The sequence below is a fragment of the Misgurnus anguillicaudatus genome, chromosome 23 (genome assembly GCF_027580225.2).
Source record: "Misgurnus anguillicaudatus chromosome 23, ASM2758022v2, whole genome shotgun sequence".
NCBI lineage: Eukaryota > Metazoa > Chordata > Actinopteri > Cypriniformes > Cobitidae > Misgurnus > Misgurnus anguillicaudatus.
Window position 1 is genome coordinate 24181997 of NC_073359.2, and position 17519 is coordinate 24199515.

General features: G+C 37.8%; 1 protein-coding gene across 7 annotated transcripts in view; it reads left to right on the forward strand.

Moving 5' to 3' along the window:
• glsa (glutaminase a) overlaps positions 1 to 15374 on the forward strand; it is a 29510-nt gene extending 14136 nt beyond the window's left edge. For 5 of the 7 annotated variants that reach the window (XM_055218727.2, XM_055218728.2, XM_055218729.2 and 2 more), the window contains 11 exons: positions 499 to 531; positions 610 to 668; positions 1219 to 1285; positions 1375 to 1425; positions 1623 to 1799; positions 1882 to 2013; positions 2095 to 2187; positions 10806 to 10867; positions 10960 to 11036; positions 11110 to 11173; positions 13424 to 15374. In XM_055218727.2, the coding sequence (XP_055074702.1) occupies positions 499 to 531; positions 610 to 668; positions 1219 to 1285; positions 1375 to 1425; positions 1623 to 1799; positions 1882 to 2013; positions 2095 to 2187; positions 10806 to 10867; positions 10960 to 11036; positions 11110 to 11173; positions 13424 to 13577 (969 nt within the window). In that variant the 3' untranslated portion in view covers positions 13578 to 15374. Of the gene's footprint in view, positions 1 to 498; positions 532 to 609; positions 669 to 1218; positions 1286 to 1374; positions 1426 to 1622; positions 1800 to 1881; positions 2014 to 2094; positions 2188 to 3123; positions 3415 to 10805; positions 10868 to 10959; positions 11037 to 11109; positions 11174 to 13423 lie in introns of those variants that run through there. The other 2 variants (XM_055218730.2, XM_055218731.2) reach the window with 2 other exon arrangements.
• The last annotated feature ends 2145 nt before the right edge of the window (positions 15375 to 17519 follow it).

Consider the following 17519-nt stretch of genomic DNA (forward strand, 5'->3'; position numbering starts at 1 on the left):
TGTCATTTCAATAAACATTTCTTCAATGTGGAAAATATGTTTGTTTGTTTTTTACTTTAGAGCCCCTCAGGTAAATGATTTTAAACATTTAGACTTACCACAAACTATTAGAAGACACACGATTTAACTTTCAGTTGAAATTTTAGATTTTCATCAGATTTCCCTCCCCTTTAACATTTAGCATTTTCATAGCAATAATATTTCTTCATACGTGATCCCTGTTTGCATTTACTTGTTAATTTATGATGTTACAAAAATCTAATTACTAGAATATATATTAAATTTGAAAAAGTTTAATCTGAAATCGCCTGCCTCTCATTTTTGTAGCGTAACATAGTATAACTTCATAGCGCTCCCAGCGTAATTGTCAACTTATTTTATAGCATTTCTTTGTCTGAAATGTTTAGTAATATTTTTTCTTTTAATTTTATGGCTGGTATAAACAGTAAATGTCTTTGGTAAAGCATTTGCATTTATACCTTTATTTTTGACTTTCAGCAAGGCGTAAGCAACGCTGAGAAATTCGACTACGTGAGTAAATTTTTAATAATTCCTCTTTTTGTGTACCTAAATAGTTTTTATCGTTTTATAATGATGCCTTTATTGTAGGTGATGAACTTTATGAAGAAGTTGGCAGGAAATGAATATGTCGGTTTTAGCAATGCTACGTAAGTATTCTTTATTTACAGTGGCGGCCTTTGACTTTTTTCCAAGGGCCACGATGCAAAGTTCGTCACAACATGTATGTAGCCCGCCATGTGTGTGGTTTTTTATTTCAAAATATGTGTTCTGCGCGTCGAGTGATCCTATTGTCTAAATAAGTGCATGCCGCAGACGCGCCCAAAAGGCTTATGACAAAAGAGACGCTCGCTATTGCCAGATACTCGCATAATCTCATACGTACTCAAGTTTACTGTTAAGTGAGTGTCTTGCGTGTATTTTGTGAACGTAAGCGTCTCTTTTATCATAAACGGTTTTGACGCGTGTGCAGCAGGCACTTATTTTGACAAAACACGTGATGCACATGGTTCACATGACACTCCGAGCACATATTTTGAATTTGCGCCCCTTGAATGAGCAGTCACGAGCCGCCACTGTTTATTTATTTATACAGTAAAATCAATATTTTTTACATCAATGAAAAGTTTTTTGTTTTGTAATTACTTTTTGTAAGTAATTTTTAGACGTGCCCTCAAAATGAATTCTTGTGATCGGCAGGTTTCAGTCCGAGAGACTGTCGGGTGATAGAAATTTCGCCATTGGTTACTACCTGAAGGAAAAGAAGGTACGTGTACGAACATTTCACAGCATTAAACATTTTATGGCATTAAAAATTCAAAAAAGCATTCACTGAACAAGTTTTTCCATATCTAGTGTTTCCCAGAAGGTACAGATATGACCGCCATCTTGGATCTATATTTCCAGGTCATTATAAATTTAATATTTCTATTACTTTCAACATGCAATATTTAATATGCATGTAAATGCACAAAAAGTAAGGTTTGATTGTGTTATTGGCTCGCTAAGATGGACTATGTACATGACGATTTCAATATAAAGTAAATTCACACAAACTAAACTGTTAAAACATGACTGACCTTGTGATTGGTTCGCGTGTGCAGTTGTGCTCTATCGAGGTGACTTGTGAAAGCGCCAGCGTCATGGCGGCGACCCTGGCTAACGGTGGCTTCTGTCCAATCACGGGCGAGCGTGTGTTGAACCCGGAGGCCGTGAGGGACACCCTGAGTCTCATGCACTCTTGCGGCATGTACGACTTTTCCGGACAGTTTGCTTTCCACGTGAGTTTTCACATGCGAAATTCCAACTTTGACAACAATGCTGTGTCCTCTTACGTTGTTTATAACATGAACTTTTTTGCAGGTCGGTCTTCCGGCCAAATCGGGTGTTTCTGGTGGCATCCTGCTGGTGGTGCCTAATGTAATGGGTGTCATGTGTTGGTCTCCTCCTCTTGATAAACTGGGCAACAGCGTGCGTGGCATCCAGTTCTGCACGGTACTAAATCGAAATAATTTTTATAGCCATGACGTAGCTTTTTTCTCTTTCCTTTTAACCTAATGCTTCGCTTTTTTGCAGGATTTGGTCCAGCTTTTTAATTTCCACAACTATGATAATTTACGCCACTTCGCCAAAAAACTGGATCCGCGCAGAGAGGGAGGAGAACAGCGGGTGAGTGACACATGCAACTACATTAGGGGTGGACGACATACTAAGGTGCATCTTCTACTAAGCCCCGCCCCTTTTGTTTAATTGTACCATCTCTATTAACGTATCTGATGCTGTCAAACATGGAAAGAAGAGCCATCAATCTTTTTTGATACAAATACACATGTAGCTGTAGTATATCGTCCACCCTTTAAGGCAACTAAAGTGAAATATCGCAAGCGTGTGTGTGTTTATGAACGTGTATGTGGTTACAAACCAAATCATGCTGATTGTCCTACGATCTTGGCCCTGTCCCAAATGGCGCATTTCATTTTTGTGGCCTTAAATTGCACGTGCTCGCTTAGTCTACGAGTCCGTTGAGTGTCCCATTTGTCATTTTTACGTTCCGAAGTGTGCTCATCAGCGCCCCCTTTGCACCCTTGATGTGGTCTGCACTGTGGCAGGCTTCACGCACTTAACCAACCAATCAAACGACGGATGGAAGGAGTTCACACTAATGGGCAACTTCTCTTCCTATTTCCGGCGTGACGCTCGAGTTTGTCTCAAAAGATGACTCTGATGCGCCCTCGTGGACTCGCGTCAAGGGTCCGTAAGGTCTGCACTACATGATGTCATCAAAGTGTGAACCCTTATGAAGTTAATAAGTCCGAAGGTGCCATTTGGGACAGGGCCTTTCTTTCCTGCTCTTAACAAGCCTACATTTTTCTTGCTCTCCCCCTGCTGGAGGACCAGGGTACTGCGTCTAAACACAACTGCTTTGATTTACAACGCTACAGATTTTACTGTACTTTTGCAGTAAATTTTAACTTTTAAAACTAACGCTTGCTTGAATCGCACCGTTTCTGTACCTGTCTGCCATCTATACTAATCCAAGCAGGAAATCATGTGCTTAAATAATCTAATCTGATCATCTGTCCATATCCGTATTGGTTGAACCAGCAGCAACAGCAGCAGAACCTCGGACCAATGGATTATACGAGCCTTCAGAAAGAGCTAGCGCTCGATGACAAAGTGTGGAAAAAGATTTGCCCATCCGAAACGGACGAAGACAGTTCCACCACGTTAGTCTATAGGATGGAGACCGTAGCAGAACGAAACTAGAAGAGACGACGGCACACTTTTCTGGTTTTGTCATCCAGCCAGTTATTGCATTCTTTAACAAGTATTAGGCCCAATCCCATTTTTCTGTCTTACCCCTTCCCCTTAGTTTTGCACGTTCACGCGAGAGTAAAGGCTATCCCAATTGGGGTAAGGGGAAGAGGGGATTGGGCATTAGTCTCTATCTCTGGGTTTACAGAGGAAAGACGCTGTTGTTACTGTCTATTGCTGCTACAGTCATGATATGCTGTTATTTGTACTGGTCAAAAAGTTTTACGGATGTTTTTTGTTTTCTGAATGCAATGTTGTTTTTAAAGGTGATATTTGTTTTTCTTTCATATCCGAGTTTAATGTGAAGACATCAAGCGTGTAATGATGAGTTTTAAAGAATGTAAACACTGAATGTAAACTGCGCATTTTCAAAGCAATTTGTTTGGGCCAAAAGCAGACGCAGAAGAACGCTTTACAATAAGTTTCTATTAGTTAACATTAGTTAATGCGTTTCACTGCAAATAATGATTTTCAAGAAAAGTATTTCTTCGTATTTTTGTCTTGTTTGTAGTTTAAATATTTAAATTAAGATGCTTTTTCTTGATGAGCAAAACGACCCAAGAAAATTAGTTTAGTTTTTAGACCAAAAATATCAAATTTAAGTGATTTGTGCATAAAACAAGCAAAAAAATCTGCCAATGGGGTAAGCAAAAAAATCTTCAACATTTTTCTTAAACACTAAATTCAAGAAAATTTGCTTTTACAAATTTTTTTTTGATATTTTTACTGAAAACAAGACAAAAATGCTAAGAATGTTTTTTCTTGAAAATCATTTTTTGCAGTGTAGCTAACATTAACCGTGAAAGCGTTTGATTTTAAAAATGTATTAATAAATGCTAAAAATAACGAAGATTGATAAATGCGGTATTGTTTGTTCATTTTAGTTAAAGGTATACACTGCAAGAAATGATTTTCAGGAGGGAAGATTCTTGGTGTTTTTGTCTTGTTTTCAGTAAAAATATATACAAATTCTTAAATTAAGATTTTTTCTTGATGAGCAAAACGACCCAAGAAAATAAGTCTAGTTTTTAGACCAAAAATATCAAATTTAAGTGATTTGTGCATAAAAGAAGCAAAAAAATCTGCCAATGGGGTAAGCAAAAAATCTTGAAAATTTTTCTTAAACACTAAATTCAAGAAAAATTGCTTTTAAATTTTTTTTGATATTTTTACTGAAAACAAGACAAAAATACTAAGAATGTTTTTTCTTGAAAATCATTTTTTGCAGTGTAGCTAACATTAACCGTGAAAGCGTTTGATTTTAAAAATGTATTAATAAATGCTAAAAATAACGAAGATTGATAAATGCGGTATTGTTTGTTCATTTTAGTTAAAGGTATACACTGCAAAAAATGATTTTCAGGAAAGGAAATTCTTGGTGTTTTTGTCTTGTTTTCAGTAAAAATATATAAAAATTCTTAAATTGGGATGCTTTTTCCTGATGAGCAAAACGACCCAAGAAAATAAGTCTAGTTTTTGGACCAGGGATGTCAGGTTTGAGTGATGTTGTGTATGGAACAGGCGGAAGGATCTGCCAGTGGGGTAAGTTAATTTTTCTTGAATTTAGTTATTATGAAAAATGTTCAGGATTTTTTTGCTTGCCCCATTGGTGGATTTTTTTTGCTTGTTTTGTGCACAAAATCACTTAGGTTTGATATTTTTGGTCTAAAAAATACTTATTTTTTTGCTCCTCAGGAAAAAGCATCTTAATTTAAGATTTTCTTTAGATATTTTTACTGAAAACAAGACAAAGATACTGGGGATATTTTTTTCTTGAAAATAATTTTTTGCAGTGTAATGTGAGTTTTAGCGACATCTAGCGGTGAGATTGCAAATTGCAACCAACATCAATTTCGAAAAGCAATGAGAAGCTACGGTAACCGCCACAGGACAAACATGAGACAACGTAGAGCAGTTTGTCTGTACTACTGTAGAAACATGATGGCATCTTCCATGTAAGGAGACCCGCAATTTATTGAGATAAAGACGGCTAATTGTAAGGTGGTGAAAGCAATACGGTTCATTGTGTGAGGTCTTTGTGCACCTCTGATGGTGTAGTTGTGTGTATTATGTTGCATTTCTGTCAATAGATCCTTCTTAAAGTTACGGAATGCACCTTTAATGCACATTGAACAACATGAAAAATTGTATTGGCATTAGCAAAAATAATGCTAAAAACTATATTGCTCATTGTTAGTTCATGTTAGCTAATGCATTTACTAATGTTAACAAATACAACCTTATTGTAAAGCATTACCCAGACGTAACCGTTTTGAAAATTATCGCATTTTTGCAATCCTGCTTAAAGCTGCTGCTACACAAGTTGGCTTTAAAATATAAAACCATTAAAAATTGTCTTAAAACTGCTTTGATGAATATTTCTTTACCATGCAACTTCAAAAGCCTCAAGATTAAGTATGCATCTATTTTTGTAATCCGAATTAAATCAGGTTTGATTGATTGCAGATAACGAAAGTACTGTTTATTGCAGGCGTCTCCAACATCTCAATTTTTATAGTAGTTTGGCTTCTTTTGTGCATGTTAACATTTTAAACAACACTAAAACATATCAACAAGTAAAATAAAATAAAATCAACAAGTAAAACAAAAACGTTTTGAGTAAACTATTTCAAAAAGTAGCCCTCCAGATTGTTTTATCCATTGTGGTGGCCCTTGCTCACAAAAAGGTTGGAGACCCCTGGTTTATATAGTTAACCCAAATATTTGTTTACTGTGGCCCCAATGCCTTAAAGGTGCAGTGTGTAATTTTTCTCTTGACAAAAATGCAAAATGATGTGCAGGACTATATTGTCGGGGGTGTGTGGGGACCTTTCATAATGAACCGTTATGTTTTTATTACCTTAGAATGAGACCTTTTTATCTACATACACCAAGGGTCCCCTTACATGGAAGACGCCATTTTGTGCCGCCATGTTTCTACAGAAGTTCTTAACAGACAAACTTTTTTACTAAATTGTCTCAGTCGATCACATGTTTTTCCGGTGGTGGCTACTGTAGCTTCTCTATGTGTTTCAAAAGCGAGGGGTGAGCAGTGGACTGAGCCTCGGGTTGCAATTCGCAACCTCACCACTCGATGTCGCTAAAATTTACACACTGCACCTTTAATGCATGTGTCCATTCCCATGTACAAATTTGGTTTTAGTGGCAAGACGTAAACATGCGTTATATTACACTGTGCATATGTGTAAGGTATCTTTGAATCTGATTGGAAAAATACTCGGATTCAGGCGTTACGTTTTATTCAGATTCAGCGAACTTGACTCAAATAAGATGTTTACATGAAGTGTTTTCAGTCCAACTGAGTTATCAAATGGTTTATCTGGTTGCATGTAAACGTAGCTACTATATTACTGTATAATTTTTCGTTTTACCACTGTTTTTTTTAATCGTACACGGAGTACATATCAGTCTTGTTTGTGATTGGCTGCCTTTTTATTTATTTATTTAACAAGTGCTGTGCTTTGTTAGGTTTGGTTTGATGATTGTGTTTCCTGGACAGGGTTTATCCTAGTTCCTAAAAATGCACGTTCAAGCTGCCTAAATTTTAACCCTTTACCTGGCACAGCCCTTTTTGAGTAGGGGGTGAAAATGTGATGTACCCTTTCAAATTAACTAATTCCCCGCCAGCCGTTTTTTGAAAAGTTGCCCGCCAGCATTTTTGTGATTTTCACAAAAGTTTCACAAAATGCCTTCCAGGAAAATGTTCTTCTAAAAATATATAATATTTCAAACAAACAAACAAAACGGGAAAAAAATGTTTAATCTTATTTATATTTTATAGGGATGCACCGAATCCAGATTTTTTAGGTTCGGCCGAATCCCGAATCCCCCGTTTTAGATTCGGCCGAAACCGAATACCGAATCCTACTTGCATCCTTATTCCATTAACACAGTAAAACACATTAATGAATTATACAACGTCCACAGCAGTGTATTTTTTTCATTTTATTTAATTTTAACTGTACATTATGCCAGGATGACAAGTTGGAAAAACTATTTTGACAATAACCATAAGCCTATGCATAATGAAAGCGATGCGTTGCGACACGCTCGTTTTTCCAATAAGCAAGCAGCTCCGCGCTGAAAACTATATTTAACTTTGAGTGAGAAGCTCCGCTCGTCAATGTCAGTTTTCACACGGCCGTCCAATTACAATGGAGGAGGGGCGGGACATTACCACAGCAACCAACCGGCTCACAGCTGAAGCATCACAGCTACCAACAAGCGCTCGGCTGAAAAACAGCTGTTATTTGGCGTCCTCAAGGCGTTTTCAGCCGTGTTTAAAAGTTTTGGTGTGTCCAGCCCCTAAGCTCACCGAAAGAAATAGCTCATCTCCACGTCAGCACCCGATGTGTGTAATCAACGGCTGCGTGACGTCGACCAGCGTAGCGTAAGCCTAGGGTTCGGTTCGGTGGAAAAAAAATCTAGGATTCGGCCGAACCCGAACCCCGTCAAAAAGCCCAGTATTCGGCCGAATCCGAATCCTGGATTCGGTGCATCCCTAATATTTTATTTTTTTCTGCATATAAACTCTTAAATATGGGTATTTTTCTTTAAAAATAATTTTTTTAGCAAAAAGCTGAAATAATTGCATTTTTGTGAAGGAATTTTGTTAGAGATCAGATTCAGAACGAATATCAAGACATACACAGAGTTTAAAATTAGTAAATAATGTTTTGGCTTCAGTTTTTTCATAAATTGGGTAAGTGCGCCATTTATTGCATAATCACGGTATTGCAGATTAACATAAAACATTTTCAGAAACACCTTTTTTATGCAAATGTTTTCTCTTTTTTGGAGTTAATATAAAACTGTTATTTTTTGGTCTAGTAGCCTAATTTTGTAGCCTGGGTGCCAGCCGATCTTAGCCCCGCCCACCACGATTTGAAATACGAGGAAGATCGGTCTGGGGATTCACCGTTGAGGAGCTACTATGCGAATACCAAAACAGGCCGACGAATCAAATTGTGAGGGCGGGCTTTATACGATGATGGACAGATGATCAACAGTAACGTATCAACCACGTCACCAAAGAGCGCGTGTGTTCAATCTGTTTACAATGAAATGGCTGCCGCTGGTGAATTCAGATGTGTGGATTCTGACATTGAGTCTGTTCTAAAAGATATTGACAGAGCATTGATTTAAAAAGAGGAACAGAGAAACGCGAAGGCATTTGTTTATGTTTTCGCCGTCCTTCCTATGGAGGACAAAGTTAAAGAAGCAACTGAAATGGGTATCACAGCGATGCAACTCGGCGTGCACGACGAGATGGATATAATTAGCGGTCGTTGCCAGCTTCTTTTCGGAAGCCTGGAATCGTGACTGCTGAATAAGTGGAGGGACATGCTAGGCTCTGATATTTTTCAAGCCACCGTAATGGGTAGCTATCGTCGTGGATGAAGTTCAAATGGTAAGAGATAGTCTTACTGTATGACTTAGTAAATACTTAATGTTGTGATATAAATGAAATGTTGTGAACATAGTAGGTGTTGATGTACCTTCGCTAACTCAGACTTAGTATAATTACAATGATTTTAGTATCATTGTAGCGAAATTACTAGCAGTTCGGTCAGGCTGCTAAAGACGCCATTTCAACATCACACACTCCGTTGCTCTGATTGGTCGTATGTCTATCCAATTGAGTGCAGAGGCATTTTTCGGTTGAGACACGCCTCATAATTTTAGCTCAATGGAGCGGTATCAGACTCAAATTCTGACTAGAATTGAGTATGACAACGTCAGGCTACTAATTTTGGTCTTGTTTTAAAGAAGACACTTTAAAGTGTCTGGAGGTGAAAATATTAAATACAAAAAAAATGTTATAGCAGTTTATATTTATTGTAATAAATAAAAATGAAGCAATATAGTATTATACATACAATTATATAAAAAATGAAGTTTCTGTTTGTTTGCTGCATACTCTCGTCACACATTAATAAATTACAGTCATTACATTATTATTAGTGCTAAAAGGTTTTGAAATATGAAAACTACATTCTTAGACCTTTCCAACAATAAATAGTTTGTTGTGATAGATTAACATTTACATCCCGCTCACGGGACTGTGCCAGTTAATGGGTTTTTTAAGGCATCTTGTACAGACATATTTTTAACATACATCAGTGTCTGGGAAACCACCCCTGTATGTTTTTGTGGCCATTTAACCTTGAGTTTGAAGCAGCACTGCAGATCAAGTGCACAAATTGTTTATTTGAAAATTGTATTTGTTTCTAAACAGGGGTTCCCATATGTGACTATTTAACACAATTAAATCTATAAAGGTTACATTTTCAAAGTACAATTTAAAGGCGGGGTGCATGATTCTCGAAAAACACTTTGGAAAAGGGAGTCGGGACGAGTACCAAAACACACTTGTAGCCAATCAGCAGTAAAGGGCGTGTCTACTAACCGACATCAATGCTTGGGTTGCGTATATGTGGGGCAGGTCTATCAAAATAAGGTTTGTTTATGTGGCTTTCAGAGATCATGCACCCCGCCTTTAACAGCCAGAATGTAAATTTTTGTTTTGCATGTTTTTATTATTTATTTTGGTAACTCTTTTACAATAAGGTTGTATGTGTTAACATCAGTCAGTGCATTAGCTAACATGAACAAACAGTGAAGTTAGCTTATGCATTTACTAATGTAAACAAATAAGTAAGCGTTACTTTTTGTTAACCACATGCAGGAGGAGTTTGACCCTTTCAATCAAAAGCATGCACAATTTAGGGTAAACATAAACAGTCTGTCTTAAAACCAAACAATAGATTAACTCCAGTAACTAGAGCAGAACTGGTCAACTTTGATTAGATAACATGTGAAAGGGGAAACGTGTTATGACTTGTGGTTTTACAATGGAAATTTATCTTGCGTCTATCTGTGTTGCTATTTTCAATCTTTTGGTGTCGCTCAGCCAGTTTACTGTAAAGAGATGATGCCTGTATGTGCTTTGACACCAAGAATTGCTTTTTAAAACCTTCGAAACGTGAAGTATGTTTTGGCTGAGTGCCTGGCATTTTTACAAAGTGTCTTACAGAAAGGAAAATAATTTTGTTTTTACATGATTTGTTTACAGTGACCACCTTTAAGGAGCTTGCGTAAAATCTATAAAGTATTAATATTGACCTTTGCAAAATGTTTATAAATGTGACCAATAAATATTATTTGTTTGTGCCAAAAAGAATCCCTTCTCTAAATTTTTTCTGTTTTTATATTTTAATTTTTTTCTCCTTTGTTTTTATTTATTTTGTCATCATGGTTTACACTTTAATAAACAATCTGTAATGAAAAAGTATTTATCTAGCCTCTTTGGTTCTTGATTTTCTTTATTGTTAACAAACAACGTGTCACATTTCTTGGTACGAGTCGACTGAAGTCATTTTGCCGTGACGGGATCCCAAAGGTTCGAATGTCAATAATGTAGCACAAATTACTTTTCTGTTGTTTTTCAGGTCAAGTCGGTTATCAACTTGCTGTTTGCTGCCTACACAGGAGATGTATCTGCTTTGAGGAGGTATTGTAACACATTGAAAATAAATTTTGAAACCTTATACGTATTTTAACATGATTTAAACATGATTATTTGCTTACGTGTACTTTCTCCAGGTTTGCACTGTCGTCAATGGATATGGAGCAACGAGACTACGACTCCAGAACTGCTCTCCACGTAGCAGCCGCTGAAGGTAAGACATCAAATGAAGCAGACTAATTCGGCAACAGTTTGTTTCCTGTCGCTGACCTATTTTTGTTTTTTAGGTCACACTGAAGTCGTGCGTTTTCTCTTGGAGGCCTGTAAAGTAAATCCAGAGCCCAAAGACAGGTACCTATCTTATTCTTTACATTACTGCATAATCATAAAACCACATTTTCATCGTTGCTGTGTTTTGATTTGGATGTTGTGTGATACAGTTTGGTTAAATTACTAATGCTAAGTACACACCAAACATGGGGCATCACGTTACTCGCGGGATTTAACTTCGTGTCATGCGAATTTTTCGCTTGAGTTCAATTTTTCAACTTGGGGAAGACGCGTTTGAGGCGAATAGTGCGTGTTTTCGCGGCAAACGCGCCGCTCATATCGCGTCATTCGCATTTCCCCACGCGAGGACGCGTCTGATCGCCTCTTTGCGTTGACTTTGTATGTAATCTACTCCCGCAGATCGTTGAACTCGCGTCTGGTGTAAACCCACAGTTACGCACAGTGCGTAAACATTTTCCGTTATCGTTTATCTGGAAAATTTATATCGGTAAAATTACCCTCATTTAATTAGCGCCCAGCACTACCGCATAATCATAAAACTAAATTTTTATAGTTGCATAGTTTTGATTTGAATGTTGTGTGATACAGTTTGGTTAAATTACTAATGCTACGTACACAGCAAACGCGGAGCATTGCATTACTCGCTCTAGATTACTCACGGGATTTAACTTCGTGTCATGCGAATTTTTTGCTCGAGTTGAATATTTTCAGCTTGGGCGAAGACACGTTTAAGGCGAATCGTGCGGGTTTTCGCGGCAAACGCGCCGCCCATATAGCGACATTCGCATTTCCCCACGCGAGGACGCGTCTGATTGCGTCTTTGCGTTGACTTTGTATCTCAAGCAGATCTACTCGCACAGATTGTTGAACTCGCGTCTGGTGTAAACCCACAGTTATGCACAGTGCGTAAACATTATCGGTCGTTATCGTTTATCGGTAATATTACCGTCATTAAATTATCGCCCAGCACTACCGCATAATCATAAAACTAAATTTTTATAGTTGCATAGTTTTGATTTGAATGTTGTGTGATACAGTTTGGTTAAATTACTAATGCTACGTACACAGCAAACGCGGAGCATTGAGTTACTCGCTCTAAATTACTAGCGGGATTTAACTTCGTGTCATGCAAATTTTTCGCTCGAGTTAAATATTTTCAGCTTGGGCGAAGACACATTTGAGGCGAATAGCGTGTGTTTTTGCTGCAAACGCACCGCCCATATAGCGTCATCCGCATTTCGCCATGCGAGGACGCGTCTGATTGCGTCTTTGCGTTGACTTTGTATCTCGAGCAGATCTACTTGCGCAGATCGTTGAACTCGCGTCTGGTGTAAACCCACAGTTACGCACAGTGCGTAAACATTATCGGTCGTTATTGTTTATCGGCAAAATTTATATTGGTAAAATTACTGTCATTAAATTATCGCCCAGCACTACCGCATAATCATAAAACTACATTTTTATAGTTGCATAGTTTTGATTTGAATGTTGTGTGATACAGTTTGGTTAAATTACTAATGCTACGTACACAGCAAACGCGGAGCATTGAGTTACTCGCTCTAGATTACTCGCGGGATTTAACTTCGTGTCATGCAAATTTTTCGTTCGAGTTGAATACGCACCGCCCATATAGCGTCATTCGCATTTCCCCACGCGAGGATGCGTCTGATCACGTCTGATCGCGTCTTTGCATTGACTTTGTATGTAATCTACTCGCGCAAATCGTTGAACTCGCATCTAGTGTGAACCCACAGTAATGGTTGAAGTTTGGCCTTGCTGTTGGTGGGAAGCTGCAAAAGGAGGTGTGGCTTTCACCCATTGGCAGAGAGACATGACACGGCTAAATCCCAGATTATAGTCTTTTTTTACATGTACGCGAACGTACAGTATAGTTTATTTGACTCATAGGTGTACACAGACGTTCAATGAATGCGAATTGCTACAAAAAAAAAAACGCATCTCCTGGGTTACATAGTACTACATTCTCCTGTATGTGAATGCACGACCTACGCATACAATGTACGCTGGGTTTTAAAAACGCGCACACTCTTCTGATGACGAAAATTGTGTCATGCACACGGTACGCGGACCCTCGCGTACACGTACAAAATGGACCATACTTTGGCCTTAAACCCCCTGCCCAGACCTAACCAATCCCCTTTGGATTGAACTTCACGTCCCATTATGGAGGTCTGATGTCTGCAGCCATTAGCGCATGTACTGTGCTTGAAATCGTGTGAGAAAATCGAGGTTGAAGCAACGAAATGTGCATTTTGAATTAACTAATATCTGAGTTTTGTTTCTACACAGGTGGGGTAACACGCCAATGGATGAGGCCGTTCATTTCGGCCATCATGATGTGGTAACCATCCTTCAGGACTATCACACCACCTACAGCCCCAAGGACATCACAGCCGATGGAGAAAAAGAGACGGCTGAAAAGAATCTGGATGGGATGTTGTAGAGATGTTTAAAGTGGAGCAAACAGTTACAGAACAAACAAACAAAACAAAAAAACAGTGTTTGGACCCTTTTAATCCGGTTTTGTGGTGTTTGTGGTGTGTGTGTGTAACCGCTGTAGTTTTGTTTGACTGTACTCGGAGGAATGTATGTAGAGTCTCATAAAAGTCTTATTTAGCCGTAACTCCACCTGAACGGGCAATACAAATCGAATATACTCAAATATACACTTTAATATGTAAGATGTAACTGTGCGTTCACACCAGACGCGGAAGAGGCGGCAAGCGCAAGTGATTTACATGTTAAATCAATGCAAAGACGCATTTGCAAATAGTGATAAGCGCGAATGGTGCGCCGCCGATGGCGCGTTTCGCACGAATTGAGCGTTGCCACAGGAAATTAAAAAAATTGGAACTTTGCCGGATATTCGCGCCACGTTAACCAATCATGAGCTTGCTCTAGTAGTGACGTGATTACAGGAAGCGAGTGGAGTCGCCGACGCCCCACCCATGACGCGAATTTCCGCCTGAATGTCTCGAATGACTTATGCCACGTAAACACCAAACGCGGGGCACAGCGTTACTTTCTCTAGATTACTCGCGGGATTTAACTTCGTGTTATGCTAATTTTTCGCTCAAGTTGAATATTTTGAACTTGGACAAAGACGCGTTTGAGCAGAAAGCGCATGTTTTCGCTGCAAACGCGCCACCCATATCGCGTCATTCGCATCGCCTCACGCGAGGATGCGTCTTTGCGCAAATCGTTAAACTCGTGTCTGGGGTTAACCCACAGTAAAAATTTCATGTGCGGCTTGCATTCGTAAATAAAGCGAGTAAACTCAAAACGTTCAAGCGTCCATATATTTTTGCCGCCTCTACTGCGTCTGGTGTGAATGCACAGTAAGACTTATATATATAGTACGGTTTAAGAAGGTTTTTGTTTCGTACAAACATAAAGATGTCAAATAGATAGTTAATCAAAGATATCTAAGAATAGCAGCTTTAGAGCACTGACCAGCATTAGGTGAGATATGTAACAAATCTATTTACTTTTTTATTTATTATTTTACTCTAAATGTTGACCACAAAACCAGTCTTGAGTCGCACATGTATTTGCAGCAATAGCCAACAATACATTGTATGGGTCAAAATTATCGTTTTTTATTTGATGCCAAAAATCCTTAGGATATTAAGTAAAGTTTCGTAAAGATATTTTGTAAACGTTTAAAGAACTTTGTTGTTGAATTTTTCAACTTGGGGAAGACGCGTTTGAGGCGAATAGTGCGTGTTTTCGCAGCAAACGCGCCGCTCATATCACGTCATTCGCATTGCCCCACTCGAGGCCGCATCTGATCACGTCTTTGCATTGAATTTGTATGTAATCTACTCGCGCAGATCGTTGAACTCGCGTCTGGTGTAAACCCACAGTTACGAGTTTACCGGAAGTTACGTGCGGACAGAGGTGTAAAGAGTAGCTGAAAGCCATACTTGAGTAAAAGTACAAATTCCTTACTGTAAAAATTACTCCACTACAAGTTACAAGTTGCCAATTTAAATACGACTTGAGTAAAAGTATTAAAGTAACCCAATTTAAAAGTACTCAAGTATTTTTACTCGTACTGAATGTTGGCTCAAAGATGCACTAGTCCTCAACACAAAGAGACATTGTAGATCTGGGCAGTGAAAACTAAGAAAGTTTATTTATGAGGTTTTATTTCCTAATATAGAAAAGAAATCAAACTCCTCAAAATTTTGACCTGGCAGAACAAACACAGATTAAACATAGTCATAGTCTTTTGACAAAAATTAAATTAAGTTTTAGTCATATTTTTGTCATCTGAATTGATTTAGTTTTAGTCTAATTTTATTCAACTACCGGTAAATGCCATGAGATTTTAGTCTAGAAATCTACATTCAATTTAATTTAAACCCATTTAATTTTAGTCTAGTGTCATTGTGTACTTGAATGTGCCATGCTGAAAAATATATAGCCTAACTTTGTGATATAAATATATGGTAACACTTTACAATAAGGTTCATTAGTTAACATTAGTTAGCTACATTACTCAACATGAATTAATAATGAACTGCACTTATACAGCATTTATTCATCTTTGTTAATGTTAATTTCAACAATTACTAATACTTTATTAAAATCTTGTTAACATTACCAAATATTCTTATATAGGCCTATCCTAAAAAAGATATAATTTTAATATTTAAAAAATTCCTGTAAAATAAAATTACACTAACAGAAATATGATAATGCATATTAAAAACGTGAAGTTGTTCATTTGAAAGATTAATTGTAAACACATGTAGTACGTAACACCACTATCTCACATTAAGTGCACTACATTTCTTCCGTCATGCATCCTTCTTTACAGTAAATACATTACAGCATACTTGATTAAATGTGAGGACAGTGAAATTGTACACTTATTATCAATCTTATAATGTACTTAAGTTACTCGGGCAATCAGTACAGGACCTCGCTGGTTTATTTTGGCTTATATAGTAAGTTATATCAAGTTATGTAACCAGCTCAGGTTAGCTGATACAGTAGCGTCTAGAGTATATAAACATTTGTGCTTGCCTTTGAGTTGCGGGATGACCCTCCTGCAATCGCGCATCACTTTTGTTTTGATTGTAGCTTCACATGTTTAACAAAGGGTCCCTTGACAGAAGCAAATGTGATATGCATCCATATGTTTGCTCTTTATCTCTTCTCTCAGACCAGACGCGAAATTTTCTCTACAGTTTATGACATACGCAGCACGCAGATGTCCCGCTACTGTGGCTCAACGCAAGCCATTCAGCGTTTGACATCAAAGTACCGCGAGACCAGACTTCTCCATATGCATTTGATTCGCTCTCGCAGTACTTTGATTTCATACGTTTGCTCTGCGCAGCGCCAAATGAAGTCCCTCAGTTGTGTGTGTGCATAGTACCTCGCGACCACAGAGTCTATCCATCATCACTCTGTGACACTTTCGTCTCGTTTTTATTTGACGAATAAACAATGTAGCGAGTAACGTTAAGTGTCATTTTAAATGTAGTGGAGTAAAGAGTACAAATACCCAATCAAAAATGTAATTGAGTAGAGAGTAAAAGTTGCCTATATTTTTGATACTCAGTACAAGTACAAAGTAGCCCAAAAAATACTTAAGTACAGTAACGAAGTACATTTACTCGAGTACTTTACACCTCTGCGTGCGGACCACGACAGCCGCTTGTTTATGTTGTTACTGCTGAAACCGTCTATAGCTTAAGACAGATTGCACTAGGCGGTGACGTCACTGCCTGCTAGAAATCTGACAAATCTCCAAATCCCATGAAAACGCAGTTTTCTGCATAGCCGGTTTATTGATTTGCATGTAAACGCACTTATTGTCCTATCCTAACAAACCATACATCAATGGAAAGCTTATTTACTGAATCGAGTAAATTGAGATTTATGACTGGTTTCGTGGTCCAGGGTCACAAATATTCTCGACTTTATTACTACTAGTACTACTACTTTATGCTTCTTATTGATTGTGTATCATCTTGTAAATTTGTTTCAAATTACTTTGTTTTTCGATTGTAAATGACTATTTGCACTATATTTATTTATTTGGATGTCGTTTGTTATGAATTTACTTCTAAACATTGTTCGAATTCCCATTTTCGTAGTTTGTTGCCAGATTTTCACAAACTTGCTTATCTGTTAATCTTACTGTATTTAATAAAAAAATTGTAGGGGTGAAAACATTCGATTACTCTGGAATTGACTTATGCTGGTAAACATGTTACAAAACTCTATATAACCAACCTATAGTTATGTGATATTGATTGATAGTCATATTCTGTACGCAGAAGAACTACACAGCAATTTTTATAAATCTGTTTTATTACAGGATAAAAATCCCCCAAAATAAGATACATGCACTTGTATTAACAATGAC